This window comes from Tricharina praecox (assembly GCF_024521635.1).
Source record: "Tricharina praecox strain CBS 144465 chromosome Unknown BZA05scaffold_6, whole genome shotgun sequence".
NCBI classification, from domain to species: domain Eukaryota; kingdom Fungi; phylum Ascomycota; class Pezizomycetes; order Pezizales; family Pyronemataceae; genus Tricharina; species Tricharina praecox.
This window is the reverse complement of record NW_026250408.1, coordinates 646,413-665,546: the sequence shown is the minus strand read 5'-3', so window position 1 is coordinate 665,546 and position 19,134 is coordinate 646,413. Positions and strand designations below refer to the sequence as shown.

Sequence of the window (19,134 nt, the reverse complement as noted above, 5' to 3'; positions counted from 1 at the left end):
TATGGTGGGTGGTGGGTTTGGTCTGTGTGGATTCGGTCAGGGTGGGAAAGGTGGGTATGGGTGAGAAGAGAGCGAAGGCAGAGTGTGTGGAGAGTGTGGAGAGGAGTGTGTGTGTGTGGGAGAGTGGTCTATGGGTGGTGGTGGATGTGGTGGTGGTGGTCACTGGTGGTAGTTGGTGGAGGGTGATTTGATTGATGAGGCTATGACGGACGCTCTGATCCAGGTATTATTATGTGGGTGCGAGAAAGTGAGTGGGTGAGTGTACGGGTGCCAGGTAGTACAGACGGGCGAATGGTAAAAGTGTTTGGAGAGAGAGAGTGCTGTTGTTCTACACAATTCCGTTGTGCGCGGCGGCACGGCATACACGGCAAACATATCTCACATTGAACACTGGGCACTCTGACTGCCGACGAGGCCGAATAACATGATGGCAATAGCAGCGGCAATGGGTGGACGCGGGGGGATGGAAGGGGGGAGGGGGGGGGTGTCTGGGTGGGATGATGATGAGTGATTGAGTGAGTGGGGTGAGGGGAAGTTGCGTTGCTGGAGGAGAAGCATATGCGAATAAGCAAAAGAGACATTTGAGAACACATTGCTGTACGGCGTCACGGTGCTGAGACTGCCGTACCAGTGCGGTGTACTAGGTGGTAGCAACGAGTTACGCAGTTGAAGCAAGTCAACTCTCCTGCCGACATGTCCGCCGCTCTATCACATTCAACATATCTATCTCGACTGGCGAGGCGAGCGAACGATGGTGTGGTGGTGGTGGTGGGGGGAAGGGGGGTGAGCCGTAATGGGCTAGCTAGGGCTACTGCAGAACGATAGTCACGTGATCGCCGCTCCCCCTAATCCGTCAATCAGCGCTATCTTATCTCCAAATACCGCGCAAAATCTGAGACACAGCCCCCGGAGTGGGCGTCGTCGCCTAATCGGTACACAAGTCGTGCAGGCTTCGCTGGGCTCAACCACCATCCTCTAGCTGCATCGAGCTGTGAGGCTGATCATCAAATGTCGTCCTCACCCGCAACGTAACTGATTCCCATTCTCCCTTCTCTCCATCTGTGTCCGTGTCCGCGTCCGTTTCCATGCCCACCCCCCGTATCTTCACCATACAAACCGCAATTGCCAACTGCCAACTGCCAACTGCCAACGGCCATCACCACCTCGCCGTCACTATCGTCGCGACTCGCCACCACCCACTCTACCGCTATCTCTCGGCTCGGCAGAACCGAACGATCGCTCCTCGCACAATACGCTCGCTGCGTTCGGCCGTGACGGACGAACGCCGGTATCAAACAGACCCGCCACAGGCAGGCCTGGAGCGAGGTCGAATGCTTGACTCGTCGCGTTTCGGTGTCCGCGCCCGCTGAATCGAATGAAGAACAAGCAAGCAAAACCATGCCAGCCGACCTCGTCGTCACCACGCCCGCCCTCGCCATAGTGGTAGGTAAGTCATAGTCACTCCTGCGGTCCGGACGGACAAAACAAAAGGCCCTCTGCTCCTCCTCCTGCCTCTTCCTAGTACCCGATCGCGAAGAACAACAACAACAACACCCCCCCACCTAGTGCCCTCCCCCCCTCCCCCCGCCCAAACGATCCCCACCACGAACCGAGCATCAGTCGTTCGCAAACCCTCCGTTCCCTCCAGGCATCGTCATCACACGAAGGAAAAACCGTCGCGTCACCAGCTAGTGGTTCAGATGCGGTGGTAACCACTCTGGCTAGGCCCTGGCCGTGAGCTGACAGAACTGCTAGGTAGCTGGTAGAGCAACACCCTGTCCGGCCCAGCGCCCACTCCACACACACACACACACACACTGCCTGACACATTTCGACGTTCGGTTCGGGGGGTCGTCCCCTCTTCCACCTCCTCCTGCTCTCTCTCGAGTCTCTCTCCCTCTCCCAGATTTCCTTTCGGGCCCATGCCATATCCTCTACATGCCGGGTGTGTGAGCCTCGCCTCGCAGCCCTGAACTCCACCGCCACTGTCGCAACAAAACTCCGAGATCCAATGCCCATACGCGTATCTGTACATATCTGTATCTGTATCCCAAACCCACATGCAGATCCCCAGCAGATGAAAAGTCCCGATCTTCCCAAAACCCCATCCATCCATCCACTCATCCATCCAGCAGCCAGCCATCCAGCAGCCAGCCATCCAGCAGCCATATCCACTATATCGCACTGTATATCCTCGCCCAGACTGGACAAGTACATAGACAGACATGCACGTACATATCTGCTTTACAGTAGGTATCGCAACTTACTCTACTTACTCTATGTACGAGTGGGTAGCCCCGACATATATACCGCAACCTCCAACCGTACCGCAACCTCCACTGAGGACCTCTCCACCTTGACGCATTACCCTGACGCTCCACATCACCTACTATCCGGGTATGTGGGGAGTGGAACTGGCGACATGGGGAGGTGCTGCACATGTCTGTAGAGTACCGTAGGTATGCAAGTCGAGCAAGTGGAGTAAGTCGACCATGTACCTATCGCAGAGCAGAGCGGAAACCAGCTCGCTCGCTTCCTAGCCCGCGCGCTCACTCACTCCCACACACACACGCCACAGGGCCCATGGCACAAGGCAGGGCCCACAGGCGTTTCCTTCCTTCCGTCGTCACTATTTTTTCCATCCATCAGCGATCCCCCCTCCCCCAAGCTTATGGTAAAGGGAGGGTGGAAGAGGGGTATGTACCCAGGGTATGTCATGACGCGCACCCCCATCCCGGGTGATTGGCCGGCGGCGCGTTAAGGTTGCGAAGGTTGGGCCCCCGTTCGGACCGGGGCCGGGGCCATATGTACACACATACCCATACATACATAGCCCTGCCTGTGGATGGGTGGGTGGGTGGATGGATGTGCTGGTGCTGTTGGGCAAACGGTCTTTTTCGTTCTCGGAAGTGCGGACGTACCGTATGTATGTAGGGTATGTAAGAGTAGGCAGGCAGAGCGATCATCTTTCTCGATGTTGCGCAGGAAGGTAGGCAGGCGGCGAGCTGGGGAGCGAGCGAGTCACAGGGATGGATGATGGATCGCGGCGGCTCCAACAGAATATTCTAGCGTACGGTGCGTACGGTGCGGTACGGTGCGGTACGGTGCGTGCGGGCGTGAGTGCGACAACGGCAATTATTCTGGTTCTATGAACTATGGTATGAACTACGGTATGATGTCTGCTGCTGTGGATATGTACAAGTACAAGTATCTAGTATCTAGTATCTGTTGTACAGGTCTAGAATACAACAATTCGTACACGTGCCTCTCTCTCCACTCACGCAAAAAAAAACGAAAGAAATTGCTAGTAAAAGATCACGCATGATATGGAAGTGGGTAGGTAGATATGTAGGCATAGCTGGCTGGCTGGCTGGGCCGGGCCTAACAGGCTCCTCCGAGCTTCTCAATCGCGGCTATGAGGGTATCCACCGTCTCCCGTGTTGTCCGGTGACTTACTACGGCGCGGAAGAACTCGCCATGTGTGGCATCCGGAGAATAGTCTAGTGGATGTATCACAGCGTTTCAGCGGGGAAGGCGGGGAAGACGGACGGAGGGAGGGAGGGAGGGGCAATTGATGGTAAACTTACCGACCATGTACCCCTTCGCGATCAACTGCGCAGCGATTCTTCGCGTGATTTCGGTATTGCTACACCCACCGTATTAGTTTGCTGCGGGGGAAGGTGGGGTGGTGGGGGACATCAACGCACAACTTTGCGTCGCTGCTCAGGATGTTTGCAGAGCCGGTGTAGTAGAAGCAACTGTGATCACCCGAATGGTCAGTCTCAACCTGATGGTGGTAACGGCGGCGAATTGAAGTGGCTTACATCTGGAGACATGGCGGCGGGTTCTCAGATACCAGATGGAAGCCCTTGCGTTTCGCCAGGGTGGTGGCGAAATATGCCGCCATGTCGAATGCATGATCGATTCGGCCTGGAGAGTTTAGTTTCTGCCTTTCTGTCGAGGGAAAATAGGGATGGGAGGGGGGAGGGAGGGAGGGAATCACGTTGATATCCATCCTTTCCGTAATAGATCCAACCCATGGCCATCTTGAGGGAGTCTGCCCGGCGGCCACAGCCCATGGTCATCTGCGCCATATCGTAAACATCATCCGCCTCATCTTCATCGTCCTGCTCGTGGAAGAGGCTAGTCCCACCCAGTCAATATATATATCCACAATCAGCCAGGAGATGTTGGGCAACATACTACCCCGCCTTCAAGCTGGTCGCTCGATAAAAGGCCCTCCTATCCGGCGTAAGTAAAAAACTGCAAGTCACCGGCACGCCGAGCATCTTGTGCGGATTGACAGTCAAGCTGTCGGCGCGGTGGGCACCCTTCAACCGCCACTTCTGATTCTCGGAGAAGGCGACAGCGCCGCCCCAGGACCCGTCGACATGAAACCAAAGACGGTGACGCTGGCAGATATCTGCGATCTCGTCGAAGGGATCGTAGGAACCCAACACCGTGGTTCCGGCACCGGCATTGACGTAGAATGGTGTGAAGCCCTTCTCCTTTGCCTCTATGATCCTAACCTCGAGCTCTAATCCCCCATCAGGTCAGTACCGCCCTGAATCACTGGATATGATGCGATGCATACCTGTCGCAATCATCCTTCCTTGCTTGTCCACAGCAACCTCCCAAACCGCCTTGGAGCCCAGTCCGAGCAAGATAGCCGCCTTCTCGACTGAGTAATGGCCGTGGATACTCGTGAACGCGACGAACCTCTTGTTTCCGTTACCGTGAATCTTAGTCTCTGGGAATAGTGTATTCTTCGCTATGATCATCGATGTGGAGTTCGACGCCGACCCTCCGGGAAGTGTTATTCCGCCGGCGTGCGGTCCCTCAAACCCGGCGAGGTTTGCGAAACGTTTCGCGGTCTCCCGCTCGATGATCGTCAGGGCTGGTGAAACTATGGGGATGTGTTAGACGGATGCCCCACCGGTGACGAAGGAGTAGGCGAAGGCAGTGGTCTAACCTTGATACACATGTACCTATCTCAGTCAGTAACCCAAAGAAACACCGCAGACGGAGGGGGACCAGGTCCATATTCGAATTAGAGCATACATTGGTATTAAGCACGCTCAGCAGCAAATCACTCGCAACACCGACCGGATCCGTCGAGGCGTACAACTTGTCCATGAACCCATCCCTCCACGTATTGACCGAGTACCTCAGGACCTTCTTGATAGCCTCGTCGAGACCCTCCGCGCCTCTACCCTCACCCGCCGGGAGTCCCAGATCCAAGACCGCCTCGAGCTTCTTCGGCGGCAAGGCTTCGACCACGAGTTTTCCGTTGGCATCGTCCGCGGACGAGATGAAAGGTAGTAGTTGGGCCGTTGCGAGGTTCAGGAGCTATTATTCGTCGGGTTAGCGGAGCAGCTCATCTCGTACATCCATCGATGCATCGCGGGCATCTCGTTAGCGCTGCAGATTCAATACCTTTTCGACTTCCTGCGCTCGAGACGATAGCTCGCCAACAACCCCATTTCCAGCTCCATTTGCATCCCCCATCTTGACCAGTTGGAAATATGCGACTGTGGATCTGCCAATATGTGCAGATGTTGCAATATCTACAATTGATGAGTTCCTTGGTGGTTGGTGGTCGGTGGTCGGTGGTTGCGGTTGTCGGCGAAGGTCGACGCAGCTTATGACTCGTCTTTGGTGGGGCTACCGGTAAGTTCACAGGAAATTTTTGTGACCGAACGCCGGCGGGTTCAGCTATCCGATCGCTGCCCCGGCCCCGTGGATTATGGTCCAGGGTTAGCCTATCGCATTATGTCACCTTCTAGGTTCTAGGTACCTCTGCCTCAATAACGTGGGGGGTCATGCTCGTGGCTTAGGCAGCTTTGCCGAAGGGATTACTGCTTCTTCTTCATCGTCCATCACTCTCAGACTCAAACTGCCATCTTCAGCATGTCAATTACATACAACACCGAAACCTAGGAATGATATATACACGGAAAAATAGCCAACCCATAAGCAAAACTTTTACAATCATATATCACTCTACCCTTCTCTTTTTCATCCCATCCTCCTCCGTGTCCACAGCTGCAGCCGCAGACCTCTTATTCCCACTATTAGAATTAGTCCCTGTGGCGAACCCTCTCTTCTTCTGCATCGCATGCCGTTCCCTCGCCAATTCAATGGCGGTCTTCTTCCTCTCCACTGGTTTCCCCTCTGGCGTCGCAGCTTCCTCCTTCGCCAGCTGGAACCACTGCTGTTTCCTCGTCTTGAACTTATCCATACTCCAATTACGCCAGACAGCACGGCCAGAGTAGCTCTCCCGCATTTGCGGTTCGGCATGCATCAGCTCCTCGGCGACGGATTGCCGGTAGTTCATGGGTGAGTCCCAGCATGCGTCAACGATGTGAGAAGCTACAGTGTCGAGTGACAGCTCAACGTAGCGGCCCTTGAGCGCGTTGAGCAGTCGCCGGCGGTTGGGAACTGTTGCCGTGGGGGAGTTCAGGAGCTTCTGGACAACGTGCGAGGCCTGAGAGTGTTTACACAGCGCCACCAGAGTGTCTTGCGGTTGGGCAAGGATGCTTTCGGCGATTGGGGAGGCGACCTCAATAGGCAGGGAGAGGATAGTCTGCGCGAAGAGAGAGCCGTGGAGTTGGAAGGGGTCGCGCTTGGGCTTTCCAGCTGGAGCCTCAGTTTTGGGAGGTGGCGTGAGGTCGGCTGGGGTCAGATGAAGCATCTTAAATATTAGTTCTGCAGATGTGCAGTCGTATGCTTTGGTAATGGCGTCAATGACAGGTGTGGCTGGGATCTCCTGTTTTATACAGGCGTCGATGAGGGTTTTGAGGACGGCTACGCGGGAGCGTTCTGGTTTCGTCAGTAGCTGTCATGTCGGGAGGAGAATGGGGGAACGTGCCGACGAGGCTGGGTACCTGTGGCAGTATCTCTTTTACGGCCTCTTCAAGTCCTTCCTTTGATAGCTTCTCCAAAACCCTCTGTACTACGAACGCAGCAGTCTCGTTCCTCGCCAAGCTTCCCAAACGCGGCTTGATGAATCGCCCATATAACATGTTAAAGTCCTTCTTTGGCGCATGCCGTATGATGCTCTCAGCCAGATGTGAGCCGACAGAGTCATACAGAAGGTTTTGAAAGAAGCTACGCTCTTGTTCCTCCCCTTCCTTCTCGCCCTCGGCGGTCTCTTCCTTCGCTACGGACGCCTCGTCGTTCTGCATCACACCAGTCAATTTTGACAGCAATGTGCCCTCGGACTTCTCCTTCTTCCGTCGCTCCTTCTTGGACAGCCCCATCTCCAACTGCAACATAATCTGCAGCACCGGCGATCCAATCTGGTGCACCGCTAATGCTCGTAGCTCCTCGGTCGAAAACACTGTGCACACTGTGCTCAACAGTTTTCCAACCGCCTCGTGGAATGACTGAGGCACAACCGATATCTGGTCCCGGCTTTCCTTCGAGACGCCTTCTGAGTTCAACGGGATATTCTCCTTCTTTCGGCTTTGGATCAGGGTCGCCGCTGAGGAAACCGGACGGCCGGAGAGGAGGAGTAGCAATGTGCGGATGGTGTGGGAGGCAAAGGTATCCGTAACGAGACTCTTCAGCTCTGGCAGAATCTCATTGAACATGTAGAGGAAGAGCGACTCCATACTCGCGAAAACGGTATCTTCGTCGACCACTTGCTTAGCGGTAGACTCGGAGTCCATTTCTTGCGAAACAAAGGGCACGGCCTGGAGAAAGAGCGTTTCGCAAACGTGACTGGCAAAGCGGTGTTTCACCAGTGCCAAAAAGCTGCAGATCATTAGCCCAATCCCTGGGGACAACGAAGTTAATCGGGAGAGCATACTGTCCACTGAAGCATTGAAACAACGCTTTGAGTTGCGCCGGTGTAGAAAGCAATATCAACCGCTCCAAAAGCCTCGAACAACCTTGGGAATGCGCAATCTTCAATTCCTTTCCGTGCGCTTCTTTGTATAGATTGGCAATGAACAGCGATTTTCCTAGTACCACCGCGCGATCAGCACACGCACTCATGCACAGCATTGCTTTCCCACACGTACCCTCAGCATCCTCGAACTCGTCCAACGCCAACATCTCATCCGCGCGTCGAAAGTACTCCGACTCTTCCTCCGTTAGGAGTCCGTAGAACGTAGTTGCATCGTCGACAGGTGGTACGACGCCCTCGAGGTCGTTGATATAGAGGTTTTCGAGCTCGGGAGCCGGCGATGGCGATTTCTCATCCTTTCTCTTCTTTTCGGCGCGGCGACCACGTTTACGACGTTCTTGAGGCATTGTGAGTGTAGTGTTCGGTGGTGATCGAGAGCTTTGCTTTGCGCGTCGAGAGTGAGTGACCGGAGGGGAAAAAAAAGTATCTAAGAGTAAGAGCCTCATGCAGCTAAGTTTTAGTGCGCGGGATGTTCCGTGGAATTTCTATCTCACATGTGATATCACTCGGCAATGTGTACCAGTGGTCCGGAATTCCACAGCGAGCCTTCTCTATAAATTCTAGGAAGAGCGTGTTTATTGCCATAGCCGAAACATGCTGCATAAAATTATTGATGAAACAAAAAATAGACCTCCGTCTCCCGAAATTGATATACCAGGTAAGTCGTAAGAGGTGTCGGTATTCGAAGTCGCAACGTCTTCATTGAAGCGAGCAGTCGAAGTTGACACTCGGCCTTAATTGTGCCTTTCTCGGTCCGGTCCGAGCTCTTAGAAAATTCTGGCACTATGCGAAGAGACGTAGATCACCTACCGAGTGCCTTCGACGTCGATGCCCTCCGGCTTGTTCTTACGTCCCCGAGTTACGGCTCAACACCAGCGGTTCTATCTTCCATATGCAGCCCAGTAGTCCTTTTATGAATATCCTGTCCCCTAATCATCTTGACATCGCCCATACACACTAACCCTCCAGCCCCCATCTAAAAACAACTTGAGTTTCAAACCTTCTCGCCAAAAAGCACCAGCTCTCGAACACCGAGAGCCTTCAGTTCTGACCCTGATTTGAACAGGGGACCTGTCGATCTGCAATCGACCGCTCTAACCCCTGAGCTACCAGAACATGTTGATGGAGATTCACTGCGCATACACGTGATATCACTCGTTACCCGGCATGGTGCGAGCGGTGTTCTTGAATGCGAGGAACGGATAGTGTGCCGTTGGAGTGGTTACTTTGCAAGAGGGGATAGGGCAGATAGACTGAGAATTCTTCGCGACGATAATATTGTAACGGGATCAAAGAGGATAAAGATGTTAGAGGCCGAAGGTATGTACATACGGGCTGGGATGGGGTTTAGACCGAGCTGGTCTGCATCTACTTGAAGGCGGATTTATGGACCCGGGCTGCCGAAGTTTTAGGCACTTTACGTGCCAATTTGCGGGGAAGTTTCCTCAGCTGTTTCCGGCTATGTGGATCATCGTCTTATCAACCAGAATGTTGGGTCCAAATTAAGCCATAAATAACTAGTGCGTAGGTGGATTGGCATTTTGGAGATGTCAAGAGTTATGAGATGGAATGGATCGTCTAGAATCCATTTGCTTCTGCTGAATATTTGCCCAATGTTGTGAGCTTGGAGTTGAGCGGGGTGATCGGCATACCCCCGCGTGGTACAAGCGAGCATAACTCCGGATCCCCAAGATCTGCATCTCACTCAGGTTGAGCTGAGTACCACTTCGCGTGGATTGATTGGTACCCCCTGGGCGTCGTTAAGCCGCCGCAGCATCCGTCACGTCCATCGCCGTCTACTATTCAATTCGATCCGAGTCCGCTCTATGGGCTCTCACCATCACTCCAAACAAACATCAATCACCCCTCAAGCAACAACACCAACAACCGCTAGTTAGCGCCGCACGTACCATGAGCTCCTCCCCAGCTCCAGCTCCAGCTCCACACGACGAAGGGTTTGACTTCGACTCCGACAAATCTACTACTCACCTGCCGCGCAACGAAACGCAAAAGCAAAACCCGCTTGCGACAATGCAGACTAATACTGCAACTACTTCTACCCCGCCGTCCAAGCGGAAACGCTCCGCTGATATCGGCGCCGAGATCCCCGGGGCGCCACTGAGCTCGCACTTGGGGGAAACATATAGCTGCGACTATAACTATAACAGAGAGAGGGAAAGGGAGATACTTATTGGTCGTTTTGGAAACATGAAGCTGGATGTTCCAGAGGGTAATAGGACTGGGATGGGAGAGGGGATGGGGGAGTCGGTGGTAGTGTTCGATGGCGGTGACGAGGCGCGTGATATGGAAATGGACGACGCAGGGGAAGAGTCAGAGCCTACGATCAAGCGAAGACGCGAACGCGGCGAGAAAAATCCAACGGTCAACGTTGTACCTCCCGAGGACGGAGATGGAGATTTGACGGTGCAGATGCCATCCCCGCCGAGAGAAGCATCAGACGTTCGTGGACAAAGGATGGAACGCAGCAACAGCAAGCGTCTCAGGTCACCACCTCCGCCTATCGAGCCGCCATCTCCGGAGGCTGAAGAGGAGACTCTCAGCGACGTGGACCAGCATGGGATCGTATATATTCCGACTCCAGCGCAGCGGTTCGCCAGGAGCCAGAAGCGGTTACAACAGGTTAGTTTTGTTTTCCCATGGCTTGGGTTGGAGTCGCCTACTGACGTCTCTGTAGATCAAGGAATACAAGTCCCGCGAATACAAAGAGGCCAGGGAAAAGAGGACTGTCGAGAGAAGGCGGAGGAAGAGTCAGTCTCGTGCTGACGCCGCCGCCCTCGCCGCCGCTACTGCCGCCGAAGCCGCCGAGAAGAAGAAGAAAGCGGTGCATTTCCATCTATGATTACGTCAATATGGTGTTTCCTAGGCAATGTTACGGTTTCTTATGTGGGTAGGTGGCTGGTTTGTTTTGCGCGGGTGTATACATGCCGAGGGAGTTTGGTGTTTTGGTCGCATTTACTTGGATACGGGCCGCATGACTTCAATGAATATATTCCAGTTATGAACGAATCCAAGGACACATTGCGTACTCTACAGATAATATACAGTGAAGAAGAGCTGTGTCCGCTTTTCACCAGAATTTCCACGAACTTTTGGCTGCAGCTGCCTGTGCTTCTTTCTCAGCAGCTGCCTTCATAGCCCGCTCTTTCCTCTCGGCCATCTTCTTCTCCACCTCTGCCCGCTTCCGCTCCATGATCGCCGACGCCTGCGCTATGAACTGCTTCTCTTGTCTCCGCCGGTACTGGCAGTACTCGTATGTGACGATGCTGGTTCCCAAGCAAGCTCCCACCGCCCAATTACAAGCCTTTGGTATTCCGCCTGCAATATCGATCAGCTTAGCACTTTGCCAGTAGTAACCTCCGGGGTAATTTCATATCCATACCTCCCGCGATAAACCTCAGCCCTCCCACCGCAAATCCACCACTCATTCCCCACAGATACGCATCCCGGAAGCAAGGCTGCGTATGCACCTTCTTGAAATCGTCGAGCGAGATCGACTTGACGGCATCAGCTACCGCGGGAACCGCTTCGCGGGTGTACTCGTTGGCCGGGTGGTTTGGTGGGGGTTCGAGGTAGCGTTTCGGTTCCGTAGGAAGTGGGGTAGGGGCGGTCTGGGTCTGATCGGACATGGTGAAAGCTGCTGCGTTTCTCAAGCTGAAGGAGTTGTTTTTGTTCTCTATGAGGGGGGCGAAGGCGAGATTGACTTCGGATAATCGCTAGGGTGTCGTCATACAATTGCTTTGCTCTGTTCTTTGGTGTCTGTGTTGATGTTGATGTAAGTGACTAGGCTGAGTAATCGCATTCCTCACACTAATTTACGCGGACGCGAAATCTCGAGCGCGTTGTCGGTGCAGGGTGTCGTGTCTCTCTTTCACTCTGGCAGTTTTGGGGTCCCGGTCAACACACAACTCACAACATAGGTCGAGACACAATCCGATATCATCCACCCGTCCCCCATTTCACGACCTACGAACCACATCTACGATCGAGCGTGTCTTCTACCATTAACTCGATACTACATACGTTCACGCTCAGGCTCAGGCTTAGGCTCAATTGATCTGCATCCTTGCACTCTACGAATTCTACGCCTTACACCACCGCGAAGAATACTCCTGTACACGAAATCAACATGGCCTCCGTCCGCAGTCGAACACGGTTCGTCAAATCCTCTAAACGGGGTGGCGGTGGCGGTCGCGGAGGAGGAAACAGTGCCGGATTCGAGCGGCGATACAAGACCAAGACTGTGACCTCTGGAACGCTCCTAACAACGGAGGCAACGTCTGCAGAAGAGAAATTCGAGCGAGTGCGGCAGGGGAACGCAATCGATGACCAGATGGGATTTTTACGGTACGACAGCGGGCCAAAGAAGGTGGGCTGGCTGGTCAACATGCAGCCTACGACTCTCGAGGTCGAGGGGACCTCCGGGAAGGCGGGAGTAGATTTCTACTTTCTGGATGGGGAGGGGGATAGTTTTAAGGCTACGGTTATTTACGATCCGTATTTCTTGATTGCAACGAAACCGGGGACCGAGGGTGAGGTCGAAGAGTGGTTGAGGAGGAAGTTCGAGGGGTTGATTAAGAAGACGTCGAGGACAACGAAGGAGGATCTCAGCATGGTGGCTACAGCCCTGTCTGGCAGAGAATGTGAAAGATGCATGGGAACTAATAATATGCCTTTAGCCGAATCATCTCTTAGGTTACCGACGGACGTTCGTGCAATTGGATTTCGCCAATGTTACAGATTTGCTGGCGGTGCGGAAGGAGATCATGCCAATCGTTGCGAAGAATAAGAAGAATGTGGATGTAATGGATGCGTATGCGGAAGTTGTTAGGTGAGTCTCCGTTTTCCTCCCCTGAAAGCCGCCAGTACGTAGGATATCCTGACAGAGTGAAGCGTAACGATGGCGGGTTTTGATTTCTTAGGCGACGATCATGATGCACGAAACAAACCTACGGTGCCCGCCGATCCAAACGAATATATCGTCGACATACGAGAGTACGACGTCCCTTACCATGTCCGGGTGGCTATCGACAAAGATATTCGGGTTGGTAAATGGTATACAGTGGAGGCAAAGCACGGCGTTACATCGATTACCTGCATAGAGGACCGACTGGAGCGGCCAGATCCCGTGGTTCTAGCGTTCGATATCGAAACTACTAAGCTACCCTTGAAGTTTCCTGACGCATTGATCGATCAGGTCATGATGATTTCGTACATGATCGAGGGACAAGGTTTCCTGATCACCAACCGCGAAATAGTGTCGGAAGACATTTCAGATTTCGAGTATACCCCGAAGCCAGAATACGAGGGACAGTTCATGATTTTCAATGAGCCCGACGAGAAGGCGGTCATCGAGCGGTTCTTCGAGCATATCAAGGAGGCCAAACCGACAGTTATTGTGACGTACAACGGTGACTTCTTCGATTGGCCATTCATAGAAGCCAGAGCGTCTTTCCTAGGAATAGACATGTATCAGGAGATCGGGTTCCGGAAAGACACCGAAGATCTATACAAAAGCAACTATTGTGTACATATGGATGCGTTCTCTTGGGTGAGGCGTGATTCTTACCTACCACAAGGAAGTCAGGGTTTGAAGGCTGTCTGCGTCGCAAAACTGGGTTACGATCCAGACGAATTGGATCCTGAGTTGATGACCAGGTCGGTGATGCCCATAGCCTCGAAATTGAAGTGTTTCAGTTATCTAAAACCGTAACTAGGTATGCCGCTGAAAAGCCACAGACTCTCGCCGAGTATTCGGTATCCGATGCCGTCGCGACATATTACCTGTACATGAAATATGTGCATCCGTTCATCTTCTCGCTCTGCACCATTATTCCGCTGAATCCGGATGATGTCCTGCGGAAAGGAACTGGAACACTATGTGAGATGTTGCTGATGGTAAGCATAATATTTGGGTTCTTATGATGAAGTTTTGCTGATGTTAGATACAGGTACAAGCGTATCAGAAGGGAATAGTGCTACCCAACAAACACAAGGGACAGCCGGAATCCTTCTATGAAGGCCACCTCCTAGAATCGGAAACGTACGTCGGTGGTCACGTCGAATCGATCGAAGCTGGAGTATTTCGGAGTGACATCCCGGTGAACTTTGTCATCGACACTACAGCAATAGATAAACTGGTAAAAGAGTTAGACGCTGCTTTGAAGTTCAGCATTGTGGTAGAAGGCGGCAAGAAACTCGAGCAAGTAACCAATTACGATGAGGTAAAGCTTCTGCCCCTTACTATGAGAGAGATATTGACCTAAATAGGTCAAAGAGCAAATTGAAGCAAAGCTTCTCGAACTGAAGGTGTTGCCTCAACGGAATGAACGCCCTTCAATCTACCATTTAGATGTTGCATCCATGTACCCCAATATCATGACAACCAACCGTTTGCAACCGGACTCGATGATAGAAGAGGCCGACTGCGCTGCTTGCGATTTCAATAGGCCAGGAAAGACCTGCGATCGTCGGTTGCCATGGGCCTGGCGAGGCGAGTACCTACCGGCAAAGCGCGATGAGTACAACATGATCAAGCGTGCGCTGGAGAACGAAACATTTCCGCCACGGTACCCCAACCAGCCGCGACGCACGTGGGATGAATTGCCACAGGAAGACCAAGCTGTACAAGTCAAGAAACGTCTACAAGATTTCAGCAAGAAGATTTACCACAAGATCCACGAATCGAAGACAATCGAGAAGGAGGCCATCATTTGTCAAAGAGAGAATCCATTCTACGTCGACACCGTGAAGGATTTCCGTGACCGCCGCTACCATTTCAAGGGACAACAGAAAGTTTGGAACCGGAAGACGGCAGAGCTCAAGGGGGCTGGCGCTGCGCCCATAGAAGTGGAGCAGGCAAAGAAGATGGTTATTCTATTCGACTCCCTTCAACTAGCCCACAAAGTCATTCTAAACAGTTTCTACGGGTATGTCATGAGAAAGGGATCACGATGGTACTCCATGGAGATGGCCGGAGTGACTTGCCTTACCGGTGCGCATATTATCCAACTGGCCAAAGACCTGGTGGAGCGAGTTGGGCGGCCTCTGGAGTTGGATACCGACGGAATTTGGTGCATTCTTCCTGCGACGTTTCCGGAGAACTTTGCGTTCAAACTTGACGGAGGCGGGAAACTGCCGATATCCTACCCTTGCGTCATGTTGAATCACCTTGTGCACGAGAAGTTCACCAATGATCAGTACCAGGAACTAGTGGATCCGGCCAATTATCGTTATGAAACTCATAGCGAGAACACTATCTTCTTTGAGGTCGATGGACCTTACAGAGCCATGATTCTACCCACTTCGAAGGAGGAGGATAAGAATTTGAAGAAGCGATATGCTGTCTTCAACCACGACGGCAGTCTTGCAGAACTGAAGGGCTTCGAAGTCAAGCGTCGTGGAGAGTTGAAGCTCATCAAGATCTTCCAGACGCAAATCTTCAAGTTCTTCTTGGAAGGCACAACACTCCAAGAGTGTTATGATGCCGTGGCAAAGGTCTCGAATCAATGGCTTGATGTTCTGTATTCGCATGGATCTACCCTAGCGGATGCCGAGCTCATGGATCTCATTTCTGAGAACCGAAGCATGTCCAAATCCCTGGAGGAATACGGCAGTCAAAAATCGACGTCAATCACCACAGCCCGCCGTCTTGCAGAGTTCCTCGGTGAGCAGATGGTGAAGGACAAAGGCCTGGCCTGTAAATTCGTCATCTCGTCGCGACCGCGCAATGCCCCGGTGGCTGAAAGAGCTATTCCAGTTGCGATCTTCTCCGCAGAGGAAAACATCAAGCGGCACTTTCTGCGGAAATGGCTCAAGGACGATCCAGGCGACATGGACCCCAGAGATATAATCGATTGGGGATACTACCTCGAGCGATTAGGTTCCGTCATCCAGAAACTCATCACCATTCCTGCCGCGCTCCAGAAATGTCGGAATCCCGTACCGCGAGTAGCTCATCCTGAGTGGCTTCAGCGGAGGATCAATATCAAGGACGACAGGTTCAAGCAGAAGAAGATGACCGATATGTTTGTCCGGCACGAAGGTCCAGCTCCTGCTCCCGAGTTGGATATGGAGGACTTTGGCAAGATTTCCGTCACTAAGCCAGTAGTCGGGACGGCGAAGAAGCTAGGAAAACGGAAATCACGGCCTGGCGCTCAAGAGCAGCCCGGCGACGATCCTTTCGCTAGCCTCCCGGACGAGATGCCGTCGATGACGGAGGATTACCCCGGATGGCTGAAATACCAGAAACAGAAGTGGAGTATCCAGAAGCATGCTAGGGAACGACGCCGCCAGCTGTTTGGTGACCAACCTGGCGCTACTACAGCTGGTCTTAGTGGTTACTTCAGGCAGAAGGCGCAGAATTTCTTCTCAAAGAATTGGCAGGTTTTGCAGCTGAAGGCAAGCGAAGTGCCCGGTGAAGTCAAGGCTCATGTCTTGATCGAAAACAAGATTCAGGTCATAAAGATCAAGGTCCCGAGACAGCTCTACATGAACTTGAAAGAAAATGACCTGCCGGATGTCGAGATAGAGGGATGCATGGCCGAGAAAGTGAACCATACGCTGCCGAACGGACATCCTTCTGTGCATCTTTTCCAGCTTACCATGCCGGAGGAGGTTTATGTCTCGGAGGCCCGCAAGCTGTCGCACTTGTTTACGCATCCCAGTGTTGAAGGAGTGTACGAGACTCAAGTTCCATCGGTCATTAGGGCAGTGTTGAACCTCGGAAGCATCTGCACATTCGATGACTCGCAGAAGGGAGTCCTCGGAAAAGGTCTTGAGCAAGGTTTCGATCTTTCAGCTTTAAGGCGTGTAGAGAGCAAGATACCCTATTTGTCTCAAAATCCCCTAGAATACACCTTCGTGTATCACCTTATTGCTGGAGATAGACAGATATTTGGCTTCTTCTCGACATCAAAGTCTGAAGCCTACGTTGTGGTTCACAACACCAAAGATGCCAGCCTTCCCAACATGGACAAGATATATGCCGAGCAACTTCTTGCACGCCGGACGAAGGAGCCGGATGGCGCCTGGCAAAAATCTTTCGAATATCAAGACAAGATTCACTTCAAGATCATCTCCACCAACACCAAGAAGAAGTTGCAGAAGGAGATCTCAACCATCATCAAAAACCTTACATCCGATGAGTCGGGGCCGACCATGCTAATTGTCCAATCGCCCAAACGGCGGCTTCTCATGGAGACCATTCCTACGTTGAACGAGTTTCCTATTCTGCCGCTGAAATCGGAGCCTTCAGACAGCAGTCTACCGCCCTTGGGATGGCAAACATTTGTGGCGAAACGAATTGTAACGAATTACCTAGCACTCGGGTCTTGGATTTCGCATTTGATGGATCTTGCACGATACGGAGATATTCCTCTCTGTAATCTGGAACGTGATGATCCCAAGTTCCTCATCGACATTGCATACGCTCGGCGGTTACAAAGCAACAATGTCGTCCTCTGGTGGTCGCCATCACCGAAGCCGGATCATGGAGGACACGAGAAGGATGATGTCTTCGGAGCGATGGAGACTGTTGAGATGCCTATCATTAATAATCCTGGATCATATTCGTCTGTATGCATCGAGATTGATGTCCGCAACCTGGCTATCAATACAATACTCACCTCATCCCTCATCAACGAGCTCGAAGGCAGCGACTCGGTGACCCTCAATCCTGCTGCGCCGACAGAGGATGGTCAAGGTGATGGTGCAAATGTCATATTCGCCGACAATGCGTTCGCGACAGCTGGCGTGATGGTTCTCCGAGATATGGTCAAAGCTTGGTGGGCGGAGGCATGTAAGGGCAATAATATGGCCGACATCATGGTTCAACATATCGTCCGATGGGTTGAAAGCCCTGATTCATTCCTTTACGACCGCGCCCTCCACTACTATGTTCAGACGATGTCGAAGAAGGCCTTCCTCCAGTTACTGACAGACTTCCGACGAGTCGGCTCAAACGTCATCTTTGCGAATGCAAACCGCATGTTGGTCCAGACTACCAAATTCGACGTTGGAAATGCCTACGCCTACAGCCAGTATATCCTAAAAGCCATCAAAGCAAAGCCGTTGTTTCACTTCCTGGATCTGGAGATTAAGGAGTACTGGGATTACATTGTTTGGTACGATGAAGTCAACTATGGCGGCAAGGGGTGCCAGGAAGTCATCGAGGCCGAGAAACAGTCGTTGAACACTGTCATGCACTGGCAACTCGCGAAGTTCCTACCCACAACCCTTCAGAGCGTCTTCCACGAGTGGGTAGTCGAGTTCATCGAGATCATGCACAGTCAAAAGCATATACTGCCGGATTCCGGCGTCGAGCTTTCTACTCCCAGACCCACCCAGCTGCACCTCAAGAAATCTGAAGACGACGACACGGAGAAGATTGTCCTGGGCAAAGAATTCCAGAAGCCTTTGCGCAAGCAGATTGCGCAGCTTGTTCGCCGCCAGCACGAATCGATGATACATCCCGAGATGGAAGTTGACTTCGAGTTCCCGAAACTTCCCGGAGCCATCAAGACGCTGAAGAATCCTGCGCTCCAGTTGATCCGATCCCTCACCGCGGTATTTGGATTAGCAAAGGAGATCAACATCGAAGCACGAGTCCTGCGAAAGGAACTTCTCGGCCTACTCGATATCAAAGAATTCAGCCGCGACGGAGTCTTCGAAAACCCCAGCGAGAGTCTCAAGTTCTCGCAAGTAATCTGCAGCGAATGCACAATGCCGCGCGACCTCGACCTGTGCAAACACGAAGACTTCATGCCCGAGCTCGATGCCGACGCAGGTCAACGAAAGGACAAGGCATGGAAATGTTCTTACTGCGGGAGCGAATACGATCGACTGGCCTTCGAGGAGAAGATGATCGGTCACCTCCAGCAGATCATTACTGGCTACAATACGCAGGACCTGAAGTGCAGCAAATGTGGCCAACTGAAGGAGAATGAGTTTGAGGAGCACTGTAAGTGCTCGGGGCCATGGGAAACCACCGTCGATAAAGAGGCGTTGATGAAGCGACTGGCTGTGTACAAGAGTGTGGCGGAGTACTATGATTTTGATATGTTACTAGAGGTATCTACGAGCACCATGGGAATGGTTTGATCGCTGTGTTGAACAGGGTTGTTTGGGACGTGGTTTTGGGCATTTCGTTTTGGCGTTTTCTTCTTTCGTTCTTTCGTTTTGTAACTTCTGGTTTCCTTTGGGCG

General features: G+C 52.5%; 5 protein-coding genes and 1 non-coding gene across 6 annotated transcripts; 2 read left to right on the top strand and 4 right to left on the bottom strand.

Moving 5' to 3' along the window:
• Positions 1–905: 905 nt before the first annotated feature.
• On the bottom strand, positions 906–1,564 carry BZA05DRAFT_236178 (uncharacterized protein). The gene has a single exon (XM_051479857.1). It carries the CDS (start codon positions 1,437–1,439, stop codon positions 1,005–1,007), a length of 435 nt encoding a protein of 144 aa, XP_051341596.1. The 5' UTR covers positions 1,440–1,564; the 3' UTR covers positions 906–1,004.
• Positions 1,565–3,128: 1,564 nt separating this feature from the next.
• Positions 3,129–8,433, bottom strand: BZA05DRAFT_434631 (glutamate decarboxylase 1). The gene is made up of 16 exons (XM_051486333.1): positions 8,407–8,433; positions 8,028–8,353; positions 7,814–7,967; positions 6,888–7,758; positions 6,008–6,838; positions 5,926–5,936; positions 5,437–5,539; positions 5,062–5,349; positions 4,973–4,988; positions 4,595–4,906; positions 4,204–4,537; positions 4,004–4,143; positions 3,825–3,930; positions 3,708–3,758; positions 3,588–3,646; positions 3,129–3,500 (listed from the first exon to the last, which is right to left on the bottom strand). Coding segments are annotated over exons 1-16 (3,723 nt in total). The 5' UTR covers positions 8,409–8,433; the 3' UTR covers positions 3,129–3,381.
• Positions 8,434–8,955: 522 nt separating this feature from the next.
• Positions 8,956–9,028, bottom strand: BZA05DRAFT_t100. The gene has a single exon. It is a non-coding gene; the product is annotated as a tRNA-Cys (tRNA).
• A 697-nt stretch (positions 9,029–9,725) lies between these two features.
• Positions 9,726–10,912, top strand: BZA05DRAFT_236025 (uncharacterized protein). Its single transcript, XM_051479856.1, has 2 exons — positions 9,726–10,552; positions 10,608–10,912. Exons 1-2 carry the CDS (start codon positions 9,824–9,826, stop codon positions 10,770–10,772), a joined length of 894 nt encoding a protein of 297 aa, XP_051341594.1. The 5' UTR covers positions 9,726–9,823; the 3' UTR covers positions 10,773–10,912.
• BZA05DRAFT_391122 (uncharacterized protein) lies at positions 10,906–11,706 on the bottom strand. The gene is made up of 2 exons (XM_051482945.1): positions 11,313–11,706; positions 10,906–11,248 (listed from the first exon to the last, which is right to left on the bottom strand). Exons 1-2 carry the CDS (start codon positions 11,557–11,559, stop codon positions 11,001–11,003), a joined length of 495 nt encoding a protein of 164 aa, XP_051341593.1. The 5' UTR covers positions 11,560–11,706; the 3' UTR covers positions 10,906–11,000.
• BZA05DRAFT_472183 (DNA polymerase epsilon catalytic subunit A) lies at positions 11,707–19,085 on the top strand. Its single transcript, XM_051488004.1, has 6 exons — positions 11,707–12,545; positions 12,610–12,761; positions 12,824–13,588; positions 13,648–13,828; positions 13,882–14,154; positions 14,201–19,085. Exons 1-6 carry the CDS (start codon positions 12,060–12,062, stop codon positions 19,028–19,030), a joined length of 6,687 nt encoding a protein of 2,228 aa, XP_051341592.1. The 5' UTR covers positions 11,707–12,059; the 3' UTR covers positions 19,031–19,085.
• Positions 19,086–19,134: the final 49 nt, after the last annotated feature.